The 18,414-nt window shown below is 41.8% G+C and overlaps 1 protein-coding gene across 1 annotated transcript in view; it reads left to right on the top strand.

Annotated features, from left to right (window-relative positions):
- LOC141804338 (potassium/sodium hyperpolarization-activated cyclic nucleotide-gated channel 2) overlaps positions 1–18,121 on the top strand; it is a 49,598-nt gene extending 31,477 nt beyond the window's left edge. The window contains exons 5-8 of the mRNA XM_074688712.1: positions 10,430–10,576; positions 10,919–11,159; positions 11,256–11,420; positions 12,032–18,121. Coding sequence (XP_074544813.1) covers positions 10,430–10,576; positions 10,919–11,159; positions 11,256–11,420; positions 12,032–12,981 — 1,503 coding nt within the window. The 3' untranslated portion in view covers positions 12,982–18,121. The remainder of the gene's footprint in view (positions 1–10,429; positions 10,577–10,918; positions 11,160–11,255; positions 11,421–12,031) is intronic.
- The last annotated feature ends 293 nt before the right edge of the window (positions 18,122–18,414 follow it).

Here is an 18,414-nt window from a genome sequence, read left to right as displayed (position 1 = left end):
GCCTAAACCAAAAAAAAGGTCACACACTCTAATATTTTGTTGGACCTCCTTTAGCTTTGATTACGGCATGCATTTGCTGTGGCATTGTTTTGATAAGCTTCTGCAATGTCACAAGATTTATTTCCATCCAGTGTTGCATTAACTTTTCACCAAGATCTTCATTGATGATGGAAGAGTCTGACCGCTGTCAGTTAGCAATCAGTGAGGCTAACGGGAAAAAAAATGGCTTCAATTTGCTAGGAAGCATAAAGATTGGACTCTGGAGAGATGGAAGAAGGTCATGTGGTCTGATGAGTCCAGATTGACCGTGTTCCAGAGTGATGGTCCATCAGGGTAAGAAGAGAGGCAGATAAAGTGATCACCCATCATGCCTAGCACCTACTGTCCAAGCCTGTGGGGGCAGTGCTCTGATCTGGGGTTGCTGCAGTTGGTCAGGTCTAGGTTCAGCAACAGTCTGTGCTCAAATAATGAGGTCAGCTGACTACCTGAAGATACTGAATGACCAGGTTAGTCCATCAATGGGTTTCTTCTCTGATGGCTTGGCCATATTCAGAGATGACAATGCCTGGATTCATCGGGCTCAGATTGTGAAAGAGTGGTTCAGGGAGCACGAGACATCATTTTCACACATGGATTGACCTTCACAGAGTCCAGACCTTAACCCCATTGAGAATCTTTGGGATGTGCTTGAGAAGTCTTTGTGCGGTGGTCAGACTCTACCATCACTGATGAAGATCCCGATGGTGAAAAGTTAATGCAACACTGGATGGAAATAAATCTTGTGACATTGCAGAAGCTTATCGAAACAATGCTACCAGGAATGCGTCCATAGTCAAAGCTACAAAATATCACAGTGTGTGACCTTTTTTTTGATGGCAACTTTTTTTGGGAAGTGTATTTATTATTAAACAATCGGTTTCAAATCTCCTCTCAAGAACAAATGGGTGATGTCACTGAGACAATGTCTGTGCTTTCATCCATTTAGCTAACATTGAGTTTGCCAGACGGTGAAATCCTTCTTAACGTTCTGTTAGCAAGGGACCAACACTTTTCTTTACTGTCTAATGCTAACACTAATTTAATTTCCCCCACATCCTAACTCAAGCTAATGTTTTCTGTGTGCCAGCTGAATCTGGCGTTGAGCCTTCTCACTAACAGCTATGGGGCGCTCGCCTGTCAGTCAGCTGAGCTGTGCCTCTGGCTGGACAAACTTGTGATCTTTATATCTTCTAAACTTCTGAGTTAGAAAAAAAAAATCCTGTACAGTGTGTGCTGTTGGAGTAATATACTAGTGTGTTTGTGGTGTACAGTACTTCTGCAGCCAGCCTCAAGCAGACACTCAACAAACTTCAGTTTTTAGCAATGCCTCATCATTTTAGACCAGAGGTTGCTGCTTGTTTTGACCTTGTCAGAGCCTCCTGATCTGGAGATCAAAAAATATATTAAACATATTTAATATTTACGATTTCTGCCTCTGATAGAGTATCTGAAACAACTAATGAGAGCCGCAGAGAGGGAAGAGTCATTAACACAGCTCAGCACAGTCCACACATCCACAAACTGTTCTTATTGGTTTTGGTTGTTTGTTACCACAACACACTCTGAACAGCAGGCTCATGACAACGATCATCCTCCATATTTGTTTATCCCCTGAAGTCACTTTGGATCACTCAAGCTTCATTGATAAATCATATCAGAGGAGTCGTTATCAATAACTGTAAGCGTGTGGTTCAGTAGTTTTATGGAATCATCAAATGTGTATTCAGAGGATTAAGATGATAAAAATCTGTTGTAACTTTTCTTATGTGTGTGGTTTCATGCTGGTTTGAACATTTAAGATCTGAAAAATAACGAGTGTGTGACCAGCCCATTTTTGTGGTCGTTTGTGGCAACTTGAAAAATTAGCATTTGTTGTTCCAGTTTCTCATCTGCTTTTCTGACTGAGCACCGTGTGTGGAAAGGATTCACCAGATGCCTTTTTTCTTTTTTTTTTTTTAACAACTTACAAGCTTGAGCAAAGAAGAACTACATTATAAAAACATCTGAGCCTCCCGTCTTGAGTGTGAATGGGGTGCTGATTGTAAAGTTGCACACACTGCAAGTAACAAAGTTTCTCCACATTTAGCTCTAAAAATTTTTCTGCAGATTAAGAGAAAAAATTGTGAAATATATATGTCAATGTTTATATAAATATGTTGAAAATTTTATCTAAATGTTAAATATTATTTATGAATGTTATAAATGAATGCCCTGATTCCAAATATTTTGCTATGTTTCTAAAAATTTAGTTTCATTCTAAACATTTAGCTAAGACAAATCAAGTCTTAAAAAGATTTCAAGATATTTACAAATATTTCTAAATCTTAAGCAAAGATTTTTTTTAAATATTTAGCTACAGTTTCAAAATATGTAAATAACATGCAAATTCACACTCCCACCCACTTTTATCTTACCAAAATAAAAGTTTAAGGAAGCGATCAAGCCAAGCAGATTTTGAGAAAGTCAAACACAGTCGAATAAATCACCCGTTAAAAAACAATAAACGTACCAAGTGCTGTGATGGCTCTGTTGAAGATCCTGTGGTCAACATCGAAGAAGAACTTCACATTCTCAAAAGCACTTCCTTAAACTTTTTTTTTGGTACTACTGGCGAGCGAGAGTGTGAATTTGCTTATTAGCTAAATATTTAGAAATTGTAGCTAAACATTAAAAATCTTGACTTCATATTTAGAAATCTAAACAAATATCTTGAAGTATTTACAAAAGATTTAAAAATCTTGACTAAATATTTATAAATCTTTGTTAAATATTCAGTCTTGGCTAAATATTTAGAATGAAAGCTAAATGTTAAGAAATGTAGCTAAATTTTTTGAATGAGAACATTCATTTATAACATTTATAGATAACATTTTACATTTAGATGTAACATTTAACATTTATATATAATATTTGACAAATATATTTCACAAATATTTCTCTAAATCTGCAGATCGTAAGTGTGACGTTGAAGGAAAAGACAGAATGTGTGAATGAGGTAAAAGATGATCATCTGGGTTAAAAATTGCGAAGTGCTAAGAGTCTCACCCCTAAAAATCAGCAGATGAGGTTTCTAAATGAAATGTCAATGGAGCATCTTGTTGCCACATACATTGTTGTAAAAGTGTCACAGGGATAGGACGTCATTTTCACTCCTCTATAGGTGTTAATCAGTCTCCTCTGGGTTCTGTGACGCTTGCTTCCTCTCCTATGTGACACCTAGGAGACTTCAGGTTGGCCCTTTTAGCAACTGATGCGGCGCGCTGTGACATGGCTCACAAAGTCAAGCCATTATACGCCGCCACCTAAAGCCAATCAGAGCGGCTTTCCCTGCCTTGTTCATTTACACTTTGCCGAGTCACAATCCCCTCCTGCACGGCAGGAGTTTCACGTCACGTTCTTGTGTAAGGTTTCCCCCTCCCTGCCAGACTACCTCACACCTCTACTTTGTCCACAATCAGCACTTCTATTATATGTGCGGCACGCCAGCTGCAGCATTAGCTCTGACACGTCGAGTAAAACGTTGTGACACGGGGTCATTTCTGCGGGCCACTCTCCATCTGCAGATGTCAGGAAGCAGAGTCACTCATGCAGGTGCGAGTATGTTGTTGTGTAACTCCATCAGAGGAGCTGTGCAGCTGCCCGAGATACAGAAGACGTTGACATAAATTTCTGAATAATTCAAATGTTGACATGTTCGTTTATGTTTGAGATACATGTAAGAGGAGGGGTGTGTGTGTATGACTGCATCAATCAGAAATGTGCATGGGTTTGTGCGATGATGTGAAGACACTTCTTCCTTCTTTGCACACGGATCATGATAAACTAACATCCTTTTTGCAGAAATTATGTTTTGTGCCTTTTAGGGGTAAGTGTGTGAGAGCTTGGGGCTGTAAAATCCTGAGGACACAATGCAGACTTTTCAGTGTCAAACCGATCCCCTACATAAATCTGCATTTCTGAAGACTGCTGTGAAACACAGAGATTGCTAAATAAATGATGTATAAAATGTTGCTGCGTTAGCCTCTGATAGTATTCTTAAAACAAACACATGTGTGGTATCTCAGAGATGAACTTAGGATATGTAAATGTTGAACACTTTTTATATTTAACAAGTTTATGACTCCTTGGACTCTGTTCTTTAATGGCTGTAAAAACACTTAAATGCCTCAAACACAATGTAGGATTTGAGGCATTGCTCTTCTTTTTTGAATGGCTAGTGTTGTTCACTGACCCTTAATGTCTCCATGCTCTGTTCTGTTTTGCTCTCTTATATCATCTTGAGACCTCATCAACTCCCAGCTCAACTGTTTTTAAAGGGCCTTGGGCCTTTTAGCGCTGTGTGTTGTGATTAGTGGAAAATATTTGTTCCTTTTTTTTTTTATTTCAAGTCGAGTCAGCTAATTTTCCAAACCTCAAAAGACTTTTGGAGCTTGTTGGAAGACAACAGTGACTTCAGGGAACCTTTTAGTTTTTGCAAAGTGAGCTTTGTTTGATTCAGGCGTGTGTCGAAGGGGTGATGCTGTTTGTAAGTTTTTGTTTTTATTCTGGAAGACACTGATGACCTCCATACCCTGGATTTTAGGGCATTGCTCTAGAAAACAAAAGTAACTGCATTACATATGTTGAAGACCAGACAGAGCAGGGCCTGAAATAAACAAGTACTGAAAATAGCTGAAGAACAAACCTGGCAGAGAAAGACCAGGAAGATGCCAAGCGTCTGCTGATGTCTGTGGGTCACAGAGTCCAGCCAAGAATGGGTTGTAAAGGATCCCAAAAGCAGACAATTGGACTGAAGTCAGAGAGACTCGACTCGAGTGCAAGTTTGAAGACTTGTAACTCGACTCGACTTGGGGGTAAAAAACTCGAGACTTGACTTGACTTGAAAGACAGTGACTTCAAACTCAACTCAACTTGAGACATGCTGAGTCGGACGACTTGTAACATGTTCACCACGCTATAGGTTCACACATTTGTTGATTGATTGGAGACAGGTGTGTATCAAGATCACAAGCATGCCATCAACCAATGGGCACACACAACACAGTGCGGTTGTTAGCTAATAATGGCGACTGCTCCGAGCCTGTAGCAAGTTCTGCTGCTCCAAAAGTCGTGCAGTTTACATTTAAAAACTTCCACTTGAATTGAAAAAGGAGGAATGTGCAATGCAAGATATGTGAACTTTTTCCGCCATTTGAAGACTGCACATGAAGCCAAGGAAGTGATACTAAGCTAACACTATTAAAAGTGTGTGTGTGTGTGCATGTGTGTGTGTGTGTTGGTAATATGTTCATCAATGGTGTTTTGAACATTGTTGCTAATAAGACAAACAATTTCACTCACCACTGTCGCAAACGTTGATATGAGCTACTGTAGCCTGTGTTACTGCATGAATAATATCCATCCATGGCAGCAAGTCCCCGTCTTCAATACTTTATCACTTTTCATGACGTACAGCCAGTTGTGACTTGTCAGCAGAGGAAATAACTCCCACGCAAAACCTTTATTCCTTCTCATTTAGCTTCCAATAAGTTTTTCCTCTAGCTATAGCTGCATTTAGTCCACTCTGTTATTCTTTTGGGACGTGGATAAAGGACTCTATGCCAGCAAAACAAATGCACGTGGCCAGGCACTATAGGCAGCTGAATTTGTGCCTGATGGTAAATGACATTTTAAAATACAATCATTCCTCTCCATTATAATATTAAAATATATGGTTTAATCCATGCAGAGTTGTCGACTAATTTACATGGTATTTTTCAACATTTACCTTAAAAGATAAGGCTTCTCTCTTCAGGATACAAACCTGAGATATAACCTGACTTGACTCCACAATCTTTGTGACTCAACTCGACTTGACTTACCCACAGCAGAAAAACTTGAGACTTGCTTGAGACTTTGACCAAATGATTTGCTACTCACTTGGGACTCAGATAGGAGGGACTCGTACAATTGTCCGCCCAAAAGTGATGTACGAAGACTTACGTTTGCATCGACTTTGTGCAATAAGTGAAGGACTGAGTTTAAAGAAGTCCTACACAGAGCGCTCTCATTAGAATGTGTTTTCTTTCTGGCACAGACACATCAGCTGGAGTTGATTCCTGGTCATCAAATATCAACACTTAACATTCCTCTGGGCTCTCACACAAACTCTGTTGTGCTTTTTAAAGATGCTTATGGTAACCCAAGTGTGTTTTTTGAGGGATTATCAGTCTACATCACCATAAAGATGCGCACGCAGCGTTTAGCTCCATTCATTCAGACAAGCGTTTTTTAAACACTAAATTCAAACTGTTATAAACGGTTGTTCTGTGGTCAGTTTCTAGAAACTAAACTGTACGACAGAGACAAGGTCTATCAAGTTTTAACCGTCACAGAGCAACCCGTGTTTTGGAGGTAATAGCAACCATGCTAACTGACTCTCACCCGACTGAATCAGTGATTAACAGCCGAGAGTCACCAGTTAACAGGGTCACACTTTACTCTGAAACACCAGCAACGTCTGGGGATAAATAATTAACCCTGGACGTAGTTTTCTGGTTCTTTTATTATGAACCGGGTCCCAGACTCAGCAGTTTGTGTGCTCTTTTAGTTTGGGAGGGAGACACACGTTTACATCCTGGTTTGTCACAGTCTGGTAAGTGTCCACGGATAATGCAGCCATGAGCATCGAGTGAGAGTTGTGTGTTTAAATTTCTCTCTTGGTACACGCCAGATTTCTCTGCTAAAAACGTCTGTCCACTTACTGCTATATCACAAACCTGGGAGCCATTTACCATCCGTAAAAGTGATGATATTTAGTTTAAAAATGTGTTTTTTTGGTGGTTAACTCCTCCATGTTAGTTGACAAACCATTATACTCCGCAGTGCTTTTACACCCGGTGTTGTTGCTAAACAAATAATGCCTCTATAGGCATAAAAAATGAAAAACAAAGTTTGGGGAGAATGATGAATGATATTTTAAAGGAGCTCCCTCAGCTGAAGGTTATTTGTTGTTTCCATCCCATCACTGCTATCCTCATATACAACTATTGTTTATTTTCACTCCAGCTCTTAGCACCCCATATTGCTGCATTATTGAAGTTAGTAAAGCGCCTGGTGTGTTTTTGTAACGTTATCTGTTTGAGACAGCAAAGGTCATTAAAAAGCCTCAGCATTTAACACCTGGGACTGTCAACATGTTTGTATGAAAGATCCTTTAGGCTGAAAATGCTCAACATGCTGGATTTATAGCAGGATTCTCCCAGTGTAAACAACTATTTAATAATGTGTAACAAGAAATTGTTGTTTGCCAAATTGCCCTCTCTTTAGGAAACAAGCGCTGCGCTGTCTGTGTGAGAGAACAAACACTTTCACTTCAGGCTTTTCTCTGGCTGCTTTGTGGACCCAGAGCTCATAACAGTGCTGGAGCAGGTGGACCTCTTTGTTTTGCTCTGGGCCTCTGACAGCAGATTACACCCAATATTGTCTGAAACAGAAGTGACCCCACCCAGCTGTGGGCTAGTCTCACTGCTTCAAAGCCAACCTGCTAAACACCGTGTCAGGAGGTGTCACTTAATTCCGGCTGACAGTTTCTGTGACATTCAGCGGAGTATTTTGGGATGGAGACAGTATGGATGATGACTTCCTTAGTGTGAAGAATGAGTACACAGTATGTGTCTGCCTGCTGAGCTGTCACTCCACCTCTCAGGACTGTTTCAGAAAGCTTCATCAGTGCAGAGTTAGCTGTTCATCCTCTCTTCCAGCTTGGCTGAGGTGCACACAGACTGACAGTACAAACGGAAACCTTTTGACTCTTGACTGTCGGCTCTGTTGTGTTAATCCACCCCTGACCTCTCTGCAGCTCGGCCACATTGTTGCTAAGTGGTCGCTCCGGGTGGATTGTGATTAGCATATCTCAACAATAGAGATGATTGTTTGTGTTGTTGCTGTGGCGGACCGTTTGCGTTCCATTGATCAGGCATTGATTAACTTCTCTGCAGCATTGATCCGAGGGCCAGTGTGTTCATTTTGGTGGACAGCTGAAGGGCAAGTGCTGGTGTTTTTTGTGTTTGTTGACTCACAGGGAGAAAAAAGGGGCGAACACTGTTGATTCATTCCCACAAAGAGAGCGTGTGTAGTATTATTGATGAGCGGTGTCTCAGTTTGAGGTGCTGAATTGTTTTGTGTTGTATTGAGAGTTCTTTTTTATATTTGTCCATGGGAACATAAACCCTTGCAGAAATCTCAGAGGATGCAACAGTACCATAAACTACAGCCTCCAAGAGGGCCATAGCTTTGCACCAGAACCCCTTTCAACAGCTGCAATATACACTGAACATTATGACCATCATAAAGGCGGGATTTATTGCAGGTATGCTACGTTAGACTGGAATCAGAGTGTGGGCAAAATCAAAAGCGTTACTGCTCAGAGGATATCATGACACAGAATGTATTATACTGTGCTTTTGGGGTTTCCACAGGTAAAAGGCTTCTTTCTTAAAAACATGTCTCAAATGCATCATAACTCAGACTTTTTTACAGTTTCTTGGTGACTGTATTGTTCTGAGGTTTTTGAATTGTATTTTTTTTTATGTATTAAACGGTGAAAACTGGGATTGTTGCAAACCTTTGTCACCTTTGTTAAAACAAAAACCTCAATGAGACTCTAGTTGAATTCGGTCGTAATGTACAGGACTAAGATGAGACTATTAAAGCCCATCTTTCAGGCTTTTCTCCCATATAAAATCATCTTTTTTTTACATTATAACTTTATTCTCACAATGTTACTTTACTTTTTTAAAAATGTTGTTCTGTAACTGTGCAACGGTGGCGCAAGGATTAGCGCGGCAGCCTTACAGCATGAAGGTCACAGGTTTCGATTCCCAGCTTGGCCGATGGGCCTTTCTGTATGGAGTTTGCATGTTCTCCCCGTGCATGCGTGGGATCTCTGCGGGTACTCCGGCTTCCTCCCACAGTCCAAAAACATGCTCACCAGGTTAATTGAACACTCTAAGTTGTCCATAGGTGTGAGTGTGTGAGTGAATGGTTGTCTGTCTCTGTGTCAGCCCTGTGATTGACTGGCGACCAGTCCAGGGTGTACCCTGCCTCTCACCCAATGACAGCTGGAATAGGCTCCAGCCACCCACGACCCTGAACAGGATAAGCGGTTCAGAAAATGAATGAACTCTGTGACTTTTTTCTATCATCAACCTTAAAAAAATTACTCCACTTGTTTTACATTTCAACTTAAATCTCGTAACACTATAATTTTCCTTTAACTTCAATGTCCTTACCAAGCAACAACCTTTGGCCTAACAATATGAGACAATGCTGAAGTGCTGAAATCTGCTCAGAGGATACTAAGAGAACGAGCTCGCCCAGTCAGAAGCATGGCTCAGGGTCACGTGACCTGCAGGTGCCCTATAGCTGTACAGGAAGTCCTTTCCACTACCAATATGGCCCCAATAGTCAATGTGCTTCATTTTCTGTTTCAGAAACAGACAGATGACGTTGGGGAGACTACGTCCATGTTTTGCACAGTCTGTGGTCCTTTCATTAATATAATGATTTTGTCTTTGATCTTGAACATTATGACTTTCTTTACAATTCAATCCTATAAGACTGCTTTACTTATTTGACATCAATCTTGTACCATTTACTCCTTATTGCAACTTTAATTTGTCCTATTAAGACTTAATCACGACCTAAACCTTGTTTAATCTTTATAGTATTTATTTCTTCAGTTTTACAGGGGACCTTATTATTTGACCTAGTTTGTCTGATTCAATACTTTAAAAACCTTTTCAGTACTCTACCATATGCCCAAGATCTAAAGCCACTTCATTCAATCCAGTCTTTGCTAAGAAATCTTAGACCTTTAAGTTGTGTGTTAATATTTCAGACATAATATTTACTTAAGTCATCTGGCATATTAATGGCTGCTCTATTAAAAATGTTGTCAACACTTTCAGATCATGTGACTCTTTGCTGAGTCACACAGTATTGATTATTAGTTTTTGGTGAAAATCAAAAATGAAAATGTTGAGAAAAACAGGCTTTACATCATCTCTAACATGAGGTGATTGATGGTGATTTAGTTACGTGGCTCTATCTTGTCATCCAGCTACTCTCAGGAGTGTCACCATATTACGTCTGTGTAAGGGTGGGAAGAGGTGGTGACGTAAACTGGAGACCCTCAGAGGACCAGACCATCTCACATTACATCAGTTCAGCCTGAGCGGTTTTTCACAAGCCAAAAAGTCTGGATCCTTCGCAGGATCCGACCCCTGGATTAGAGACCATCTCCAGACTGTCACCAGGATTTAAATGAGACACTACAATTAAACACTGAAACCACTGTAAACAGATTTCTAATCACATCATTATCTTTGTCTGTCTTTCTTTTTCACAGTACAAACAAGTGGAGCAGTATATGTCCTTCCACAAGCTGCCTGCGGACTTCCGACAGAAAATCCATGACTATTATGAGCACAGGTACCAGGGCAAGATGTTCGATGAGGAGAGCATTCTGGGAGAACTCAGCGAGCCGCTCAGAGAGGTAATACATAGCTGCATTTCTTTTTCACATATCTACTTTTTTGAATGGGGCTACAATGCTTATTTTCAATAACAAAAACAAAAAAAATCTCTGAGGTTTTCCTTTCAGTAATTTGCGTGTTTGATTTAGAAAGAAATAATAAACCAGTGCTTGAATTGAGCCAATTACTTTGTAGACTTTTCATCACAGATGCTCTCAAGATGTGTTTGAAAACTAAATCCCCGACTAAACAGCTTTAATGCATGCCGCAAATTAAACTCAATCAGGGTATGGAGCTACAGATGCAACTCTTCTGGCCGGCTTCTCCTCCATCACTAACTCTTTGTTTTATTTTTCTTCAAGGAAATCGTAAATTTCAACTGTCGTAAGCTGGTGGCGTCCATGCCACTGTTTGCAAACGCAGAGCCCAACTTTGTGACCGCCATGTTGACCAAGCTGCGGTTCGAGGTTTTCCAGCCGCATGATTACATAATAAGAGAGGGAACCATTGGTAAGAAAATGTACTTTATTCAACACGGAGTCTGCAGCGTCATCACCAAGGGAACTCTGGCCATGAAACTCTCTGACGGCTCTTATTTTGGAGGTATGACCCAGTGTGGATAACATTTGTTACTTTCTGCCGATGCTGGTTGTAGATCCTTTATTTAAAGATGCTTCACTTTCTCCCTCCTCGCTTCAGAGATCTGTTTATTGACAAGAGGTCGGCGAACAGCCAGCGTGCGAGCAGAGACTTACTGTCGACTCTACTCGCTGTCTGTTGACCACTTCAATGAGGTGCTTGAAGAATATCCAATGATGAGACGAGCCTTCGAGACTGTTGCTATTGATCGGCTAGACCGCATAGGTAAAAATAACAACACAAAAAGCCCACAACTTACTGAGACAAACTTTAATTTACAGCAGAAAAGCTCAGTTGAATGCAAACCTGATCAAAGCTAGAAAAATAAGTCGATATCAGGAATAACTGGTCACGCTTGTATTATCTTTTATAATTCAGGTTTGCAACATTAATTCTGTGTACAGAGAAATGCTGACAAGGAAACAAAAACCACACCTATTTGTCTGTTGTGAGGAGCAGTAAGTCTCTACATGTTGTTCCTTATTTAAAAAAAAATATATATATATAAAATACAAATGATTTCACTCTCAATGAAAGTTCCCTGATCAAAAGGGTTGGAAAATGCTGTAAAATGAGCTGCGATGTTCCCTGGAAACGACACAGGACACCGTAACGGTAGATGACAGTACAGGGTGACATGTTCGTTTTCCTCAGGGCTTGTTCTGATAGAGGATGTACCTGGTGTGAAGGACATCACACGCTATATCCAACTCCTATTGTTCTCCCTTTCCAAATCCTCTTGTTTCCATATATTTATTCTTTGTTCTGCTCTCTGTCCCCTGTGTCCTCTCTGCTTTCATTTTGCTCTGTGATAATCATTCTGTTTCCTTCTTCAGGTAAAAAGAATTCCATCCTCATGCACAAAGTCCAGCATGATCTCAACTCTGGGGTCTTCAACAACCAGGAAAATGAGATGATCCAGGAGATTGTCAAGTACGACCGTGAGATGGTGAAGCTGGTGGACCTGCAGCGGCCGAGGGCCATGTCTATGACCCCCTCCATCGGCGGTATCTTTGCTCCCCCCGGCCAGTCGCAGACGGGCTCTGCTATTGCTACGCTCCAGCAGGCCGTGGCCATGAGCTTCTGTCCTCAGATGGCTAGTCCTCTGGTGGGTCCAGGAACTCTGCAGTCACCCCGGATGGTTCGGAGGTTTCAGGTGATGCAGAACCTGGCCAGCCCTGTCTCCATGTCTCCTCTTCAGTCTCAGCCCCCTCAGGCATTTGGAGGGGCATTTGGATCTGCAATCTCCAGCCCACCTGTCCAAAGCCCCCTTGCTGCTTCAGGACGGACTTTCCAGTACATGGCGAGCGCAGGACCCTCTGGTTCACAGTTGTCCCTAGTACAGCACCATGCACCCAGCCCCACACAGACCCAGCAGAGGCCGGCCTCACACAAGAGCACCCACTCCCTTCATACAGGCAGTCTGAGCCAGGATACCCGGGCCCTGTCTGCCTCCCAGCCTTCTCTCCCTCAGGAGGGACCACTACAAGCTGCATCAGCAGCCCCTAGCCCTCCACCATCCACCCGCACCTCCAACAACTCCATTGGCCCCCCCCAGCAACCTCACCCCAGCCTGCCTGGGCCATCGGGGGTGGGGAGATCAGCGGGAGCTCAACAAAGGGTGGCCTTTGCCTCCACACCTCCTCCCAGTGGACCTGTTGGGGCGGGGGCAGTAGCAGCAGCTGCTGGATCGGGACCTCCAGACTCTGGAGTTCCCAAGAAAGATTCAATTGTCAGCCTTCCAGAGCTAGACTCTGCCAGATCCCGGCTGTCTTCCAACTTGTGACCCTGGTAGAGTTCAGGAAAGAGGCCTTTTTTGTAGGAGAATCTGTTTGTTCTGTAGGTCAGTCCAGCTGATCTGTCAGCCTGCTAAATGACCAATCAGCTACCGCCAGCGCCACACGTCCTTGGACCTGGATGCACTGTGCTGAAATCAGTAGAAAGAAAAAAGCAACTCAAAGCGTTGAGACACTTTGACTAGGAGGAGTCTATACAATTAAACTAGTATAACTTAAGGTGGAACTGGTCTAGGCTACTGAGCCAGCACCTTTAGTCTTAGTATCACCCCTTACACTCTGCTTCCAAACACCTACTGTATATCGCTGTCTTTACTGTAAAGATATGAAGAAGAGTACGATTAATGTAACTATTGCATACTGTGTAGAATCCATGCAATGCAATCTAGCAGGAGCTGGACTTAAAAATGAAAATCAGGGACTTGAGGTCAAATGACAATGACATTTTAAGCGTTCTAAAAGTGTTTTGAGTGTAATTTTCTTTCTGTATAAGCTGTCGTAGCAAAAGAACACATTGCTCTTCATATTGTTTCAAATAGTAGTGAAGTAGTGTTTTAGACCGCTGGTCGATCTTACATCGATGTGTAAATAGTTGATGAAAAAAGTTCGGAGGGATATTATATTCATTGTATCTACCCAAACCAAAGTTGAGCTCGAACACAAAGTCTGGTTGTGTCTGTATCAACTAAAAAAGAAACATAGAAGAAAATGCCATTTATTTAACTGCCTTGATTCAACGTTAGAAGCCATATATTTGGTTCGTGTGTTTGTGTATACGTGGGCGTAAGTCTGTGTGCGTGAGTTTGTCGGTACCTTTTCGTTCTGTTTTCAGAGGATGGACACACACTCTGTACACTGCTTTGTTGAGCGTGATCGGTTTGACATGCTGACGTTGGCTCTGACCTGTTTTCATGAAACACCTCCGGGCGGTCGGATGTTCACGCAGCCTTCTGATTGTAACCCTGAAGGCAAAGGTGGTTAAATAATCTGAGCTTTATCGAGAGGAAACATTTGTGAACAACCCATACTGTATACTTGCTTGTTTTTGTCTAGGTTTTCTTGATTAACACATGCAATATAATTCTGCAATACTCTACCCCGCCTATATATATAAATATATATATGAATATAAATATCTATACATATGCTGTACAGGAAAGTGAACTTGTTTCTTTTCCTTTTGTTTTCTTTTCAATGTGAAACCTTAAAGAATCCAGCAGCTATTGTGGCTTCACTTGAGGTATTGTAATCCAGTGACCATGTTGTTACCTTAACCAAAAATGTCAGGGGGTAAGGAGAGGACGATCTGTGTCATTTTTCGTAGAAAAATAAAAGCAAACCGGTTCAGAGTCACAGGAGGAATATCCATGCTTTGAGTTCAGCAAGTCAGATCCCCTAAAACGTCACTTTAAAGCCCATTTGGAGATAAAACGTTGTAAGCCGAAAGGTGGGGGTCGGGGGAGGGCAACATGGGGTAAAAACGCCTCATTTGTACAAAACTCTTTGCTCCATATCAAAGTCTCTATGTGCCCCATATCACCTGAAACCCCCATGAATGTTTCAACATTTGATCCTATTGTTGGAATTTGTGGATAAGTTTGAAGCTTTGGTTATATTTGTTCAAAGTCTTCTGATCCTGCTGAACCTAAAAGCCTTCTCTTGCTGAATGTATGCCATACGAGAAGGACGACAGCAAATCAGACATAAACTGCCATGTAAATAAAGGGACAGAGGTTAAAAGAGGCTTTTATGATGCAAGGGGGGGTTTGTGGGTGTTGCTGTAAATGTTGACGAGTGTCTATGAGATCTTTTTGAGTTCAGCGATGATTCCCTGGGTGGAACATCGCCGTATTTAACCTGTGTGCTACCACCCTTTCCTTACACCCCCCGCCTCCCTTACACAGAAGAGGAGACCCCCTTTCCCCCTTTTTGTTAATTTATTGATTTGAGCATGAACGAGAGCAAGCTGTACCCGCTTTGAACTCTTGGGTTCAAAGCGAGCACTGAGGACATTTACTTAAGCACCTTCTGTTGCACTTCGACCTTGAAATCAAAATAAAAATCAATGCTCTATTCTTCTAAAACGCCTGCAGTACTTCTCCTGGAGCTGTTCTCTTATTAAAGTAAGGACAAAAAGTGAATCCAATTGGGTTAGAAAATAGGCAGCTGATTCAATGTGTTAAATAAACACCACATCCAACTTTGTCGGCTTCGAGGATCAATCCAGAGCCAAACTGTAAAATCAATGCGATGGACATTTCACTCAGGTTTGCTACCTTTCCAGAAAGATGTATTGATCGCCGCAGCATGGCTTCCCATTGATTCCTGTAGACTGGTCCATCCACCCATAATCAACCTGTTGATTTAACCATGCTGAAAGATTCCCCTTGAATTTTTATTGGCTAAGTCACACCAAGAGTATCTTAGATTGTTATTAATAAAACTTGCTGCCGCTAGCTTTGACCACTTTTCCTCAGAGAGTTTTCAAACAAGGTGTAGGTGATTGTTTTTATCCAAGGGCTTCATTATAAGGCTTGTAAACCCTGGCTCATTCTTTCTGTAGCGCTGCCACACGTTCACTTCCTGTTTCTTTTATCAATAACATGCACTAAACCTTGCTGGGTCACGATGCTTCAACCTGCTTCATCATCATCACTTTTTTATGGGGAAGGCACATGCCAAAATGCCAATGTGATTGTGAATGAACCGAGTCCATTTGAGTCAATAGCTGTTGTGTGCTTCAATACTGTTCCAGTGCAATCAATTGGTCCTCTTCCCTGTTCCTTTGTGCTAATACCAGAGTTTGCCCTATTAAGCTGCTATCAGGACTGTGCTGATATTATTTGAATGAGTCCACAGTCAGTAAGAGCGAGATGGACCGAGAGTTTAAGAGCTACAGGAACGTTTCAGGCAATATCAGGCACCGTCTCTATTTCATTGCATCCATCGAGTAAGATAAGTGTAACTCACTCCCACTCAAAGAACGGCGTCCCGGACTTTGATCAGTACCACTCTGTTCAAACCCTCCGCCATGAGGCTGATACAGCGCTAACACGGTACACACTCCTGTCGAGTATCTGTTTTGTGTCCGTGTCACAAGTGTGTTCTGGCCTCCAGCCACTGTCGAGGTGTGTGTGACACAGCGCTGTGTTCGCCTGATGACGGCTGGTGTAAAGTGCGATTGTTTAATGGTTCTTCTTTTGGACCTTGCTGTGAAGTGGGATTGAAATCCCTCATACGTGTTTGACACTGACTGACAATTATTGAGAGTTTCTACGTTTCAAACCTCTCATTCTTGCTGTACCAGATATAAAAGGGTACTGAATGCCTTGGTGTTGATATGTTAGCAAATCAGGGTATTATTTTTGTTTGTAAAAGTGTCTTTGATTTATCAGTATATTCTGTTTGGTTCTTGTTTTTGCAATGTGCCCCATGCACATGGACTGTATATACCTTGTGCCTAGTATATCTAGTTTCCACATAGTCTATTTTTGTGGTATGTATGTGCCTGTAAAAATGCAAATATGTGTTTTTATTTTCAACTTGCAATATATGTAAAAAAAAGGAAAAAAAAAACATTAGGTGAATACTAGTATTGCTGAATTAAAATGACAATGTCAGTATATATAATTTTCCCTGATTTGGGAAACACAAAATTGCACATTTTTGTTGGTTTGAGCCTTCCAACACCATGCGCGCTGTACTCTGTACTTTAATGTTCTGTACATATGGTATACACAGAGATGTGGGGCACATTGTCGTGTTTGTCCACACCCTGCTGCTGTACCAGAAACATTTTCTACAGTGAGAGGGTGAGCTCTGGCAGGCTTCTGGTGGATATCGGCAGTCTAGACGTTAGCTTAGATGACCTGCTTGTTGCACATAAAACTAAAGTGACAAAGAAAACAAAAAAGGTGGAGACGCCTGCACAATACCAATACAAAAACACAACATGTACATGCTGGAAAAACATTTTAAGACTATATTGTTACACAGGTCTTTAAACACTAACTCTGGGTGCACTCTAATCTGGTGTTTGCCATTTGAAAAAAAAAAAAAAAAAAATCTCTCAAGGCTGGAGGAGCCGCGGCAGTCACGAGCTCGACCCCTGGTTGAGTTACCTTGACAGCTGGCAGCAGAGTGCATGCTCGTATTTTTCTCCTCTAAGCAAAGCTCTGTGTACGATTCTTAGTGGGACCTTCAGATCTAGACACTGTCATGTACCAACTACTGTAAAATGATTTTATTTAGTATAACAGTTAAACCTTTGTGTCGTAGCTACTGTAGCCTGCTTAGCTTACCTAAGCCTTCTCTCTGCTTCAGGACTCTGTGTATCGTGTGCTTGAGTTTGTTTGTGTGTGTGCGTGTGTTCCTGTGCCTTTCCTTCTATAATGTTGGTCCCACTTGAGAATACGACGCCATTAAAAGGGGGGTGGCTTGGGGGGGTTTAGACCCATGCTAAGCTGAGAGAGACGCTGGCACAAGCTGGAAAGTGTTACACGGTCACAAATCTACTCCTTCTAAAAAGAAAGCCGACACTGTAATGCTCCTAGAAATAAACGACTCGAGCACATCCCTAGACTTTAGTAGCATTCCACAGCATGCACGAGCAGCTCGGTGTGGGCATTCAGACACACTCTACCAGCACCATGTAGACAACAGCACAGATATCTGACACAGTGTGTGTCCTCTTTCTCTTTCTCCCTCTGGAGGCCAATCTGCAACCATCTCAGGCTGTGCTCGGCTTCTGCTCTTAACTAAAAGTATTTCAGAACTCCAGCTCTGTCTAAGTTGATGTCTACAGTCCAGGAACAAATCAGCTCCGAGCCCGAGACTCTCCAAATTGATCTCAAAGGATCGTGGAAAGGAGGGGTGGGTGAAACTTTAAATTCTGGTGATATTTGCTGCAGCTGAGTCCTTTCAGGCTGAGATGCACTGCTGGGAATGAGGGCCCGGGGTTCTGATTTGATCCTGTGTCCAAAAGACTGTCTTGTCCACCACCTCTGCTGGCCGAGAACACAGAGCCACACCCTGGTCTCTCTCAATAAGCTGGTCTGTCAGTCAGTGGCAATGTCGTTTAAGCGTTCGTAAAAAGACGATACATTGTTGTGCAATAAAAAGATGAGCGCATTGGCATACTTACTCCTGTGTGTGGACTTTTTATTCATTGCTGGGTGCAGTGTGTATCTGTATCTGTGTGTGTGTGTGTGTGTGAGAGCATTTTATGTAGCTCCTAGAGCAGGGGTAGGCAACCTAGGGCACGGGTGCTATAGCTGGCACCTGAGGCTATTTATGTTGGCAAGCAGTCAGTAGTTACAGGGAGGAGTACAAAATAAATGAAAAACAACAAAACTACTATACTAATAAGATATTACAACTAAATTCTAATCATGACATCACAAGTTTGCGAAGGTGATTTACTA

The sequence above is a fragment of the Halichoeres trimaculatus genome, unplaced genomic scaffold (genome assembly GCF_033239565.1).
Source record: "Halichoeres trimaculatus isolate MK-OKI-2021-1 unplaced genomic scaffold, fHalTri1.1 fHalTri1_scaffold_15, whole genome shotgun sequence".
NCBI lineage: Eukaryota > Metazoa > Chordata > Actinopteri > Labriformes > Labridae > Halichoeres > Halichoeres trimaculatus.
This window is presented reverse-complemented; position numbering and strand designations above follow the sequence as displayed.